Source organism: Puntigrus tetrazona, chromosome 13, assembly GCF_018831695.1.
Source record: "Puntigrus tetrazona isolate hp1 chromosome 13, ASM1883169v1, whole genome shotgun sequence".
NCBI classification, from domain to species: Eukaryota; Metazoa; Chordata; class Actinopteri; order Cypriniformes; family Cyprinidae; genus Puntigrus; species Puntigrus tetrazona.
In genome coordinates this window covers 11,628,304-11,643,065 of record NC_056711.1, presented here as the reverse complement: position 1 = coordinate 11,643,065, position 14,762 = coordinate 11,628,304, and the positions used below count along the sequence as shown (strand labels likewise).

General features: G+C 39.0%; 1 protein-coding gene across 1 annotated transcript; it reads right to left on the bottom strand.

Moving 5' to 3' along the window:
- Positions 1–5,182: 5,182 nt before the first annotated feature.
- On the bottom strand, positions 5,183–7,411 carry six6a (SIX homeobox 6a). The gene is made up of 2 exons (XM_043255914.1): positions 6,552–7,411; positions 5,183–5,817 (listed from the first exon to the last, which is right to left on the bottom strand). The coding sequence occupies exons 1-2, from the start codon at positions 7,121–7,123 to the stop codon at positions 5,652–5,654; spliced, it is 738 nt and encodes a 245-aa protein (XP_043111849.1). The 5' UTR covers positions 7,124–7,411; the 3' UTR covers positions 5,183–5,651.
- Between the last annotated feature and the right edge of the window lie 7,351 nt (positions 7,412–14,762).

Sequence of the window (14,762 nt, the reverse complement as noted above, 5' to 3'; positions counted from 1 at the left end):
GAGCGAGAGAAAGAACAGGATAAAACTCTAGATGGCTCCATTAAAGAAAAAAAAAACTCAGGAAATGAAAACAGAAATATGATAGCTTCCTGTTTTTCATTGGGACTTGGAGCATTCTCTTTTTGGGGTATAATTACTACAATGAGATCAGTGTGATATAGTCCAAAACCTTAGACACACACACACACACACACCCTCATCTTGTAGTCTAATCCAGGTTTCTCTGGCGTGCTGCTGCTGGCTGACATTCCAGTGGCAATTTTTGTCTCTCTGGATCACAGTGATCTAGATTCACATTGATTATGGAATTCCGGTAAAGTCCAGATATCAGCGGGAGAACTGGACGGACTACACAACACTGTTTCCCAACAGGCATTACAAAAGTTTCCCTCTCTTCTCTCATCTTTCTCATATTCTTTAGCTATGTAGACGTTTCTGTAATTAATTTACGTAGCTAGTTATTTAACTTAAAGATCCATTGCGTATCAGTGAATGTATTTAACGTGTGAAATCTCAATGAAGAGATGTCCAGAGCAGACTGATCTATATTCCTGATAAAACGGCAGGGGATTTAAGAGAATTCACACACTCTTCTCTTATTTGACCATCACACATGCCTTGTACACTTTGTTTAGCTAACACATTGACTCTGTGGTCTTGACTCATTATCTCATTAGCAGAAGCTGGAAAGAATCATAATTACTGTGGCTGCAGGGTTATTTACCGCAGTGTCTCTGCTGCCCTCTGGTGGTAATGTTAGGCACCACAAAACACAAGCAAGGACATTTGTTTCTATACTTCACAGAAAACTACATGTTGTATGTTTAAAAGTAAAATAAGTTAATCTATAAAATACTAAAATCAAGAGACTAATGGAGTCGTAGGAGTATTATTAATGATAATTCCATGCGTAGCGGCAATAAAAAACAACAAGACGTTCAAGAGAAACACCTTAGATAATGCAAACAATTACAGAGCAGTTGCACAAATTTCTGTAAATGCTGTATGCGTATAAGTTCGTTAATGGACAAGCATGAAAGTGGTGATGTTGGATAGTGAACCGTAGACTGGATAGATATGAAGTACTATCAAGAAGAGCGTTTAACAAAAAGCAAAAAGGAAGGTGTTTGTCTCCCCCTAGCGACTGAAACGAGTTATTGCATTATTAAAACATTACACTTGTCAATGCACTCTTATCTTTATGTTTATGCTTATGTTTAATTCCGCTAACTAATCTGTTTTCATTTCACTCTATGTCTATAGCGCTTATCTTCAATTCCCCTTAAACAAAGCATCCAATCCAATATTAGCATGCGCGTATATACAAGTAGCAGCTACGCTAGGCCTTTCGCCTAACTCCTTTTCACCTATTGTAAACCTAGATCGGGCTATGCATCCACTGAACATATTTACGCGTTAAATACAAAACGAGAAGCATTCTGGCGTTGCTTCATTTGGCAGTGTATAACGTTTAGCTACATTATACGTACTTACGGTTACTTCAGAGAACTCGCAGATGTAACCGGACGAGGGTCATCACGTGGCCTGGGAAGTTTTTGAGTCCCGTTTCACTGGTTTGATCCAGACGGACTGTTCCCGCAGTACATCGACACGCTAATTGAAGAGCAAGGAGACGGCAGTGTATCGAGAAGCTGTCAAGAGACTAAAGCTGCAAAAGCTACGCGCACAATTACTGGCTCACTATTGCTTTTCAATAACGCTCACGCTAGTTTTCTCCCGACCGCCCTTACGCGGCGTTATTCGTCCACTACATTTTTTTTTTCAAACCGCGAAGCATCTGTCAAAACAATACGTAGGTAATTATCTGTAATAATTGGCTCGATCATTGCACATGAATTTCGCATTCGCGTTCATTTTCTCTTAGGCCGGCCATTGTTAGGAGGCCGTTGTCGAAATGGAGTTTTGAATCGTGACAAAGTACTATAGACGACAACACACTCTGACCATTGATTCACCTGTAAAGATCAGTACAGAAACAGACAGTCAAACTTACAGTTTTGCCATTAAGAAGTTCAGATGACTCGTTTACAATAATGAAACGTTCAGCAACTTCGCGTGACGTGGAAAAAACTTAATTGCGAAAATCAATGTTGATGATTTGTTCATCCCGAACGGTTAACGTTGTTTTTAATCTTCCCCTGTCCGTCTTTGTTTCGACTTATCTGCTTTTCCACAAAAATGTTTTTTTTTTTTTTTTTTTTTTTTTTTTGCAATTTCTATTTCCATTATGATTCGGAGTTTCTGCAATTAGATTTAAAGTGGCCGAATAAATGGGCTGCTCGGGATAAATGGATTTAGTGCTTTATAGCCTTGGTGTCGTTTTATCATATAGCACAACGCAGCCATAAAGGTGTGGTTTCAGCCGAACAGTTTTCTCCGCTTCTGTGGATCACAAAAGAGGATGTTCAGAATGTCTCATTGATTTTCACACACAGGGAATGTGACTTCTGTCCGTGTGGTCCAAATCATGAAGCGTTCAGAAGAAAGTTTCACAGAAGAAAGAACTTCATGCATGTTCGGAGCGACAGGTTTTTATTTAAGAACGGATTTTACGATCGCTTAGGAGCGCGAGGTTGCTTTAAAATACGATTATAAAAAGGTCCGAGTAAATATATAAAACGCAAGGCTGGAAAAGTGTTGATTGTGTGCGAGAAGAGCGGTCTTGTCGTGTAGCTGTCCGCGGTGCTGAATGGCGCCTCTTTCAAGGCTTAAAAAGCTGAACACATTCGTGTGAGGATTTCTGGGACTTCCTTGTAGGTTTAACTGTATACCGCCAACAGCAGCTTTCAAATGTAACAAGTCCAGCGTAGACTCTTCCGCGCACACAGCTTTCTCCGGTCTAGGTCGTATTTCACAAACCATTAGTTTGCATTATGGCACTTTTATAATGAACTAGGCTACTTTTTTGTAAGGGGCTTTGGAAGAAAGCGCATGGCACCGTGCTAAATAGATACATGGATACATCGCACGTTTGTTTTTACGGTTTTGATTTTTGATTTGCGGTCTTTGTTTCAATATGGTGATGTTGCCATCTGTCCAGATAAAAAGGCCACTGAGCTGGGAGTCGTGCCACGCCGCGTTTGACCACCAGAGGTCGCAGCTAAAAGAAAAACATCCAGTTGTGAAACCTGAATAAATATATAAACGCGAGAAGCAAATGTGCATTGGACGATACAGCGCAGTGATGTATTTATGAGCAAAGACAAACGCGCACAAACACTCTACATTTACTATAAGCCACAGTGGGCTATACAGTTGCGTTTTTGCGTACTTATTCGTTTAGAGGTCGTCAGTGTGACTTAAATGGGAATAATATGCTACATGTAGGAGCGATTAATCCATACCGTGATTATACTATAACATTACAATAACAATAAATTATACGTATTGTTCTGATTAAAAAAAGTGCAGCGGACGCGGACAGAAATGCTGGACAAACTGGAAATTAGTCGACTTATATATTACAAATATATTATATATTTATAATATACACTATATATGTATTAAATAATCATCCCTACAGGCAGCAGTAATAGCAACATGAATGAATGCGTATACTCATCCTTTTCAAACCCATACTTAATCTTGGTTTTAGAAATAGTGTGTTTTAAGGCTCATTCGAGCATTTCCATCCACGCGCAGAATGATAATCGTATTCGGTTTTCAGTTTCCGGGTAACTTAATCCTCACGCGCTTTGTGGCATCAATCTATTTGTGGTGTAAACATTAGGCAGCTTGAGTTATCATTATTTTTAGAATATATATATATATATATATATATATATATATATATATATATATATATATATATATATATATATATAGACAGCAAACTCCTCAAATAAATTCCCCAGAAAGCCACACACTCACTCACATAAATGAAAAAAAAAAAAAGTTAGGGTTTCTGTATAGCTCTGGGCAGACAGTTTTCCTGCTGAGGCTTTGGGGAGGAGAAGGCGGGGTGCGTCTTTGTTAGCTCGGCCCTCTCCAACTCGTCATTAGTGCTGATTACCGTTGACCAATTTGACAACCTTATTGACTGTTAAAAAGACTTTTTCATCGTCCCACCCTGCACTCCCCAGCGCTCAAAAGAAACGGAAATTTTCCACCATTCTCTATCCAGTGTTTAAATAAAGCCGTGCTCCTTTCCCTTCCCTTGCTTTGGCTCCCATTTTCTCCTTTTTCTAGGAAGGAACACTTGGTTTGGCCCCGCCGTTGTTCGGACTGAAAGAAGATTGAAAAATACAGCTTGTGCTTTTTATTGGGAGCGTTAATGAATGGCGCGGGTTAAACCCAGGTGCGCGCCGCGAGCCCTTCAGGCGGATGGGAAACAGAGGCGCTGTGTTTTTGCGCCTTCTCCTTCGCTCATTTGCGGCACAAGCACCTAAAGTAGATTTGAGCGTCAAGAATACGCCATGGCCGTGCTTTTAAGATATTATCAAATATTTACACACACGTATTATTCTTTAAAAAATCAATTTGAAAGGATGTAAAAACCGGCTATCGTTCTCCGGAAGGAAATTTAAATATAGAATTTATAAACAATTACAAAAATAATTAGAAAATAAAATAAACAGCGATTATTATAATCTCACAGTCGATTTATGTAAATCTTAATGCCGCAAGGTATTAACCCACTAGATTAGCCACGTGTGAATTATAGTCGCTGCGAATTACATATTAAATGTTTTTAAAAATAAGCGGGAGAAAATGATAGCACAGTGAAAAACATTTCATTTATCAACCACCTTTGAGAAATGAATGTTCTGCAGCTTGCCTGGGCCACCGTGAGGTTCTGTTTAAATAGGAGATCACAGCTTGGGTTGTGTTGACATCCGGGAGAGCGCCTCGGCCTTTCGCTGACCCCGCGCTGTCAGAGCGCATTACACCACGCGAAGCATTTTAGCCAATTACTGCTCGAGTGTGAGAGAGATTGAGCTCGCAGAGAGGCATTAAAACATGCAACATATTTGATCCCCGTCTGTTCTGAATCTGTTCTTCAGGATGTAACGTTCTCATATTTTTTTAACTTTCGGATAGACACATTAAATAAACGTCAAATAAAATATAGTCTCAATTTTACACCGGGAGCACTGGAATAAATGTACAGAAAATGCCGACGTCAATTTGCGAAAGTTACTTATTTCAACAGTGATTTTATTATTATTTTCTTTAAATCATGGTTATTTTTTTTTCCCCAGAAATTTCACGACGCGCAGCATTACGCACAACAAAAATGATAATAAAAAAGCACACATATAAAAGGCCTAGGGCCCGATGATATTTTAAATAAGTAAATAAACATCGTTTATATATTAAAAAAGACGAGTGAACATTAAAACATTATTCAGTCTTTTCATGATAAAGCACGCACACGTACAACAATAAGTTCGGCCCTCAGACATTGAAGATTTTTTTCGAAAACTCCCACCTGTCCTTATGAGAAACACTGCGCATTTTGTTGATCACATCAACGAATGGAAAATGAAATAGTGATGCATTTTTTTCCATCCTTCATTTTAGGCTCTCTCTCTCTCTCTCTCTGGGCCGGTTGCAGGCACTAAAGTTTTGTCGTTGTTGTTAGATTGTCTCTTACAGTTCTCCCGTTTGCTCTTTTGAAGCCTGTCACTTTAGATGTCACATTCACTGTCGCTGGAGGTGATGGAGATGGCGGAGGTGGCGGCCTTGCTCGAGAGACTGACTTCTGGGCTCGAGGCGGGCCCCAGGCGGTCCACTGTGGTGTCATCGTCCCCCAGCGATCGGACCGAGCCACCGGACAGAACCTGCTGCTGTAGCCTGCAGGGGTGAAAAGAGACAAAATGTCAATGAGGATACATCGACCTTTATAGCTTACAGGGGAGACAGTGGATGTGAAAGAAATACCCTCATCCCTCTGATGCCTATACCACTGAAAAAATAACAAGCTATATTTACCAAACACACAATTTACACCCTTTATTTGAGTGCGGGAAACTACACAAATCTGTAAATGATGATGTGCTCTTAAAGCTGTCAAAAAATGTGAGGTATTTGCGTGAATTTAAATCAAATAGTGACTGTTTAGACGTGCAAATTACAGCGTTGACATCAGTACTGTTCATTCTAAACATAAAGACGATATGCACCGTTGTCTTGGGCAGTACAACAAAACAAACCACGACTTGCAGAATGTAAAACACGTTGTGGATTCGATCCGTTTAAGCTTCATAACTAAAGCATTCATATTTGTTATGATTTGTACTGTGTAGTATTTTTACAATCATATATCATCATCCCGGAATAAAACCTCACGCATCAGCAGAGACATGTAAACTAATTAGCGCATATTTTGGTAATAAGTGAGCAAAACGAGCTTTGCCGGTAACTAGACTGATTGGATGTTAATTATGCTCGTGACTCCAAAGATGTTTTTTCGAGATAAAAATAAATAAAGATAGCGAAAGTATACATAATAATAAAATAATAATAATGAAATCGAAAGACGCATGCAGAAGCTTAGCGCTTTTTGCGGTTCAGTGAGATCTCTGTACCTGTTCTTGGCCGCTGCCGCTCGGTCTCTCTGCCTCCGGTTTTTAAACCAGTTGCCCACTTGTGTGGGTGTGAGTCCAGTCGCCTGCGCCAGCTCTCTTTTTTTGCTCGGGTTCGGGTAAGGGTCCTGAAGGTACCACTCTCTCAAGAGATGCCGCGTCCTCTCCTTGAAGCAGTGCGTTTTCTGTTCGCCGTCCCATATCGTCCGAGGCAGTGGAAACTTCTTTCGAACGCGGTACTTGTCCACGGGTCCTAAGGGACGCCCTCGGAGTTTCTCAGCCTCCTGGTAGTGCGCCTCGAGCCAGAGCGCCTGCAGCTTCGCGTGTGAGTCTTTAGTGAATTTGTGGTTCTCGAGTATGTGGTAGAGCTCGCGGAAGTTTCCCGCGTGAAAGGCCACGACCGCCCGCGCGCGCAGGACAGACTCGTTCTTCCCGAGGACTTCGCAGGCGGACGGCGCCACCGGGAGCGACCAGAGGAAGCGGCCGAGCCTCTCCACGTCGCCGCTCTCCTCGAGAGTCTCGCAGACCCCCGCGACCTGCTGGGGGCTGAAATTCAAGATGGGCAGCTGGAACATGGAGACTGCAATCTCTCTCCTTGTGGTCCCCCTGTCTGGTGTCGCTCCTCGACTGTCTCGCCCGTCTTTTTGTTCAACGAGTCTGTCAGAAAACGGCAAAAGTTAACAGCCGTGTCACAAAACGAGCTGAGGAGCGATGCCGTGCGGCAGGCTCAAGCAGCCCGAACGGAAAATCTCTTCTTTGATTGAGTGTGAGCATAAAAACTGGAAGCAAGGTGTTTTCTGACGAGCAAAATAAAAGAACATTTAGCCCCTGCTGCCGATATTCTATTGGACTTGTCAGATTGGCTGCCTGGTTGCCATGGACACACGTCAATCACTGTCAGGTTTGCCAATCACGCGTGAAACAGCACCAGATTTCAGCACCACCCAGCGCGCAACAGCGCCTTTCACTGAAAACGTCAAAGCGTCATTTTGACCTTTACGTTTGTGCTCAGAGACGCTGAATGTAATGTTGTCATTTGCAAGAAATCTGGAAGCAACCCCCTCTGAGTCGTCGATAAAACGATAGGAAAGAGTGTCTGTTAAAATACAGAACGCACTGAAAGGCATTAGTGAGACTTTCCATCAAAAGCATATGCAGCATACATAATTACAAATGATTGCCTATTCAAAAGTAAAAAAAAAGTAAAAAAAATAATAATAATACAAACACGATTTAGAAAACCATGCCTCCAAATGATTTAGACTTTGAAAACGTGCTTCCGAATGAAGCTTTATGTGACGTTTCCGTGTTTAGGACCTCGGAAATCACGTGATCGCTGTATAATTAGAATTTAAAAAAAATATTTTAATCAAGAAAATGCTCTAATTAAAAAAAAGAAAGAAAGAAAATGCTATGCGACATGCAATAGCCTGCTGTTCCACACAAATAAATAAATTGATCTACCGGTGGGCCATAAACTGTCAAAAATTACAACGTGCACATTTCGTCAGGAAGAAAAAAACTGAGGATGCAGACACAATGTGCTGAAATGCGGGTAGCACATGTTGTCGCGCATGAAATACCTATCAAGATGAATTGGCACCATGGTTAACACATCTTGTGGTGCAGGACTAACTCACAACGTCAACCCAAACATTGCAAATGATGCGTATGTAATATGGATAGGCTATCCAGGAAATCAGTTTCAGTACACCTGTCCTCCCAAAATCAGGCAGTTCGTCTTGTTGGAGGTGTCCAGTACCATTAAGACATGCCTCGTTTCCAAGGTAATGTTCAGTCTGACGGAAGGGTCTGATATTATTTTATTTTTTTTACAGATACACAAGTTCAGCTAAAAGTGCTTTTTGAATGTTGTACATAAAGGAGGATCCAGTCAGGTTTAGGAACTACTTCTTCTTTTGTCTCAGCAACAAGGAGCTGCTGTCACGATGCGCCTCGGAATCAGAAAGCCCGTAGGATTATGATACACTTTTTCTACCAATAAAAATATGCATGGGTGTAATGTGTTTAAACTGGCATCCTAAACAAATTATATGAACAAAACGTTATTAGTATATAATAACTTTCTCTTCACGCAATAACTTGTAAAGCGATTGAACACAGTCACATTAGAAAGTCAGCTTGTCAGAAATAGACCGCACAAAGGTATCCAGCCTATTTTAATCTAGGCGGAGGATCTTAAGAGTGTTTGGCAACAGCGTTAATCAATTATCCATAGGCTCGAGCAAGTTAACGCCATACAGTAATGGCGTGACAGTTGGCCATAATGAGAGGTAGACACAGTAATACGATTAAAGGGTCAGTTTAATCCACCTCATTACAGTTTTTTTAACGCCGACCATTAAAATAACTAAAAACAAAAGATTCGCGACCCCATGCGTACGCGCCATGGAGACGAGATTTGGGGAAAACCATTTGAATGAGAGGCGGTGCTGAAATATTCAGAGTCCCGTAAATATTTCATACACCCGGACATACTGTAACCTCGACATAGGGAATATTTTTCTACTAAGTCACCCAGTGAATAATACATGGCCTTTGATATCATTCCAAGACTCTTGTCAATAAATAATGACTTTTAAAAACATGGACTTTGTAAGGGAGGTTGTGTCGTCCAGCAATCCTTTAAATAACCGCCATTTCACATTGTTAAACTGTTTTCAAACATCAATAAAAACAAAAGGAGACATTTAGGCGGGGTAGTTATTGCGGAAATAAAGTCAGGAGACTTTTGCTCGCGCTCCGTAACTTCAGCGGCGAAACGACACTGTGCGTCACGTCAAGGCGCGAGCCCGGGATGGAGCGCGCACGAGCTGAATAATAAGGATTGCACACATAATGTAACGCCTGACACCGCTATCCCTGAACGACTGAGAGAGAAAGAGAGAGAGAGAGAGAGAGAGAGAGAGAGAGAGAGAGAAAGATAAGGAGTGACACTCATACAAAGAGTTCTGTTATCTGCTTGTTCTCTAATACACAGATACACAAACCAGGCTTGATAACCGATAAATTCTTCTTTTTTTAACCTCTACCGAAATAAAGTTAGCACAACTTTGCATTCACCTTTAAAATGGCTACATTTCTGCATTCAGCAGATGCTTTTATCCAAAGTGGCTTTACAGGTATACGTTTTTTAAAGTAGCCTACTTGAGGCACTATGTCTTCAGAATCGTCTGGAAACCCTCTAGCTATACTTTAAGGCAGTTCTCAGAGAAATGTGCAAACCAGAACCCAAAAGGTTCTTGCAGAAACTCTAAGCACAGGCCCTTATCTTTTAAAATACGTTATTTGAATAAGCAACAGGTTAGCGCTGCAGTCTGGGCAATCGCATATAGGCCCATCGCTTTTAGCATCTTTTCATTTTTACAGTGGCATAATGCATTACATATAGTGGATCAGTGTCTGTGTTATGGATTCTAATTTATATTTTAACAATGCCAAGAGATTACTCCATCTTAAACAAGCAGAGGCTGTTAGGACATATTGCAGTGCAGATTGAAACTCTTCTTCTTTCAAGATGCATCAGCTCAGGAGGAAAAGCTCTGCTGGATTTAGACAAATACTCTGCTTTTCAGGAGTTTGGGGTCAGTAAGATATATATTTTTTAAATAACACTTTTACTCAGCAAGAATGCATTACGCTGATCTAAAGTGACAGTAAAAACATTTTTAATGTGGCAAAATAATTACAAATTAAATAAATACCGTTCTTTTGAGCTTTCTTTTTATCAAAGAATCCTGAAGACATTAATCATGTTTTCCAGAAAGATATTAAGCAGCACAAAAATTTCAACAAACGCTTTAAAAGAAATCAATACTTTTATTCAGCAAGGTGACAGGATGGCAATTTATATTAAGCAGCACAACTGTTATCAACATTGATAATAATTAAGAATGTTTTTTGAGGATTCTAAAGCATCGTGTGACACTAAAGACCGAATTAATGGCTACTGAAAATTCAGCTTTGCATCACAGAAGTAAATTACATTTTAGTGCGTGGTACATATTATGACTACCACCATTCCTCATATCAAAGGCCTTTTGAAACATGTTCTCGTTGTCGAACAGTGGTTTGCTTTAGACAGAAAGCACACACGCACACACACACTAGAGAAATGCCATCCGCTTTGTTGTCCTCTCAGCTGGTTGAGGCCAAACGCTGGATGACTCCTATAGGCCAGGGATTTACGTTGTAATTAAGATATCATGTCTGGCAGAGCTGGAGTGGCTTGCTAATACTCCACTGGCCCAGATATTAGCAAACGAATGAGGGATTCAATTAAATAAAGTCTTTGCTTGCTTTAGTACATAGACAACCCTGATGAGTTACAGACCTCTGTGTGTGGGCGTGTCCTTATGACAGATCGGTGTCCAGCCATGGCATTGTCCCATTTGGATGTAATCTGGGATTTGTGGTAACAGAGAAGACCTCTTATCCTATGACCCTTATGGCTTATCCTGCTCCCTCTCCCTCTTTCTCTCTGTTATCCAACAGAAGGACAGGGAAAACACAACAGGATCCCTCAGACATCAGATATACTGCGACTACATAATTGCAAAATAATATAGACCACATGAACACAACACACTCAGAAGTCAGACACAAACATAGACGTTTTCATGTGGGCAAAAGTATTCCGTCTGGGTACGACAAAAAGTGCCACAAACAATGCACAACAGTCGCTAATGTTGCTAACTCATACTGGAATCCCCCTATTAGCATTTTGATTTGCATTACAGAAATTAAACACAGACAAAACAACAACCCTTGGCTTTTAAACTGTACAATGCAATATCTAGTCCATCACAGACACAAATGAGACAGCCATTTTTGGTCTACATTAACTGTTACCTAGCAACCAGAAACACCAGCGCTGGAGAAGCTCCACTTACCCCTGATCTGAAAAAAAAACACTGCTCAGTCACAACGCTAGTATGACTTATGCTGACGTATGGGATCTTCAAATCTTTATATCCTGTCTTTATATAAGGGAGGTTTTCAATTCTAATGGAATAAAATGACTCATTTGATGAAATTATTGAATTTAGACAAGCTATTTTTTGTATTTGTATTACATTTGTATCTCGTGTACTAATTGTGAAGAAAAAGCTTGCAAATCACAATAAAAAAGCATTCTTTCAGAACACAAAATTCAGAAATAAATTGAGAACACAACAGCTAAGTGTCTGAGTATCTAAAGAGTTCCAATAGATATAAGTTACTGTTTTAATTTAATCCTGGTAGACTGCAGAGTCGGTTTAGTCTAAACTGATCTCATAGATTTATTTCTTTAGTATCATTCTGGCAACTGAATGAACAAAACTATATTAAAAAACATTTATACACACACACAAAGTCTAATGACAACTATACACTTCAAGGTTTTTGGTAACTGCAACTGACTAGTAATAATTTATAACTTTATAACATTTTGTCACAACATCTATGAGGAATCATTCTTAAGGCACAAGAGATTAACATAGAACTTTCTTTATCGGCATTAACAGACCATTTAATGCATATATATAATCTCTAAAAAATGTTCTCATATGTTTGGACATATTCTATGGACTGCTGTAACATTATTTGAATATTACCCCCCATGTTTACTATTATTGTAGTCTATTTTTATGCCCATTTTTAATACATATAAAAACTCAAATATAAAACGTTTCATTTTAGTTTAAAGGGAAAAAAAATCATGTGAGATATGAAGTTCAACAAGAATAATAATAATAATAATAATATAATTGAGATATAGAAAAGTAATGATAATAATAATATGAATATATACTAATATAATTGTAATGATTTGGACAGAAACCTCCTCTCAAAGCCACATAAAAAAAAGGCATAAATAAAATGATATAAAATGATAACAGAACAATATTACATATGTAATAGTTTTTTTTTCAAACCACATTGTGACATGGAAAGCTTTAATACATTAATAAAAGGTGAAATATCCATGACCCCTACAATAACGAATTTGATTAAACGGCAACATAACAGCCAGACATATGGATTTCTATAACTGCTGCACTTTTCAAAAAAATAAAAAAATCTCTGGTTCTGCCACCGTACATACTGTATGCCTTCTGATAGTAGATAAGCAGACTTTTCTGTTGCTGAATAAGCTCATCTACACATCTTGGAGCCTGTGTGTGTGTGTGTGTGTGTGTGTGTTGATGACAAGGTCAGCCGTGTGTGTGTCAGGAGGATGTTTACGGCTGGGCGTGATCTCTGTACTCAGGGCTTATGTCAAATGCCAATCTGACACTTTTGATTTTCATGAGAAAGATCTGGGTACTGCACGACTGTCTCAAGGCAGATCATTCACTGGTCATTGGTGACAGGTATGTGTCCAAGTTACTGAGCTAAAGGAGAAAAGACAAAGAGAAACAGGTCATCTTTCTAAGAAAATTATTACACGTGTGTGTGTGTGGCGGTGATGATGCAGTGATTCTGACAACTAGTGACAGCAGAGAGTCGTCTCACTTGATTCCCAGCAGGCACGCGCACACACACACACACACACACAGCAGTGAGTAAATGCGGCGTGTGGCTGCACCTAGTCTTCTGATCGTCTGCTCTCTGTCCTCTGAGAACAGTCGGGGAACGGTGCTGTGCTGTGATACTCTTGCAGTGAGTGACTCATAAATCTGAGATCAAGCCTTAAGCCCTGGAGCAAAAGAACAATGTACTAGATTTAGCTTCTCACTCTCGGTAGCTCTCCTGTACAGAGGGTCGGTCTTTAGTTGAGTGAGTTTGTCCAAGACGGTTTATCCTTGTAAAGAAATACAGGTTAATCGTTTTAACCCATCAGTTAAAAAGACAAAGCCATCTGTTGCGGGGTACTTTTAAAGTTCAGCAATCACTTAACAATGCGATTACCCCCGGAATACGCATGTTTGTGTTTGCGTCTTGAGGAAACTTTCCACTGACTTCCGCTGAGACGACGATATTTTCTTTTTCTTCAACTGATTCACAAAATGAGAAATAAAGACAATGAAAAGAAAAGTAATTACAGGTGGTTGGAATATTATGAACGAATTTCACGCACACAACAAAACTGTAATTAAAGTAAAAAATGAACAAAATGAAAAAATAATTAAAATCTATCAAAGAAAAATTTTATTATCTGCCTTCCTGGCCCCCGGCTGTCTCGGGATTTCAAATGCGCGCAGTTTAATGGTTTTGCGTCAATAAGATTTATTTTTTTTAATTAAAACTTTTACTAAGCAAGGTGACAGTAAAAACATTCCCATTGTTTTAAGAATAACGTAGGTAATAAATGTTATTCTTTTGAAGTTTTATTCATCAAAGGATGTTTTAAAAATCACAATTTCCACAAAAATATTACACATCACTACTGTTTTTACATTATAACATATTATAATGATTTCTGAGGGAATAAGTGATAAAAATTACTAATTGCTGGTAAAAAAAAAAGGCTTTGCCATCCGAAGAGTAAATGATCTGTTATAGCATTAAAGTAAAAAATTGTTATTATAAACTGTAATATTTTATGTCATTCAATAATGACAAATTTTGGATCAAATAAACTGAGACCAGGCGAGTATAAAAGGCCGCTTTTAAAAACATGAAATATTTCCAACCCCAAACTTTTGAAAGTTAAGGTAGTGACTTGGACCACAACAACAAGAATTACAGACAACTATCCCTTTAAAATAAAAAAAAATTGTTCATGAGCTGATCGGTTTAGTACCAATGTTTAATGTTTTTGTTATTTTAACTACACTTAGTTTTTAACATTGATTTATGAAAAAGAAAAAAAACTTCATTCACCAAATAAAATAAAAAAAATAAATAATGAAGAATCTGGAGATACGGAACCAGTTTATCAGTACAGGTATCAATAAAGGTTTGCCTGGGATATATATATATATATATATATATATATATATATATATGTGTGTGTGTGTGTGTTTGCTAATTCGAGACCAATCTTTCATTCAGAATCCTTTCAGTAACAAATGAAATCGAATTCAGTAGCAATGACCCTTATAATATTCTGGTTCTATGTTTTCTTGTGAATCTATTCAATCAGTAAAAATTTCAGAAAGACAGGTTTTAGCTTTAAAAACCGAGCTCTGACTTAAACACTTGTCTATCAGTCACCTAGCAACAAGTCCTCCCTACAAATGCACCATCCTGCCGTCTCTCTCTCAG

Bases quoted from the DNA above. Each gene is read 5' to 3' on its own strand.
- six6a (XM_043255914.1), bottom strand. From the start codon at position 7,123: ATGTTCCAGCTGCCCATCTTGAATTTCAGCCCCCAGCAGGTCGCGGGG. The intron at 5,818-6,551 runs GTACAGAGATCT...TCACCCCTGCAG, and splicing joins GCGGCAGCGGCCAAGAACAG to GCTACAGCAGCAGGTTCTGT.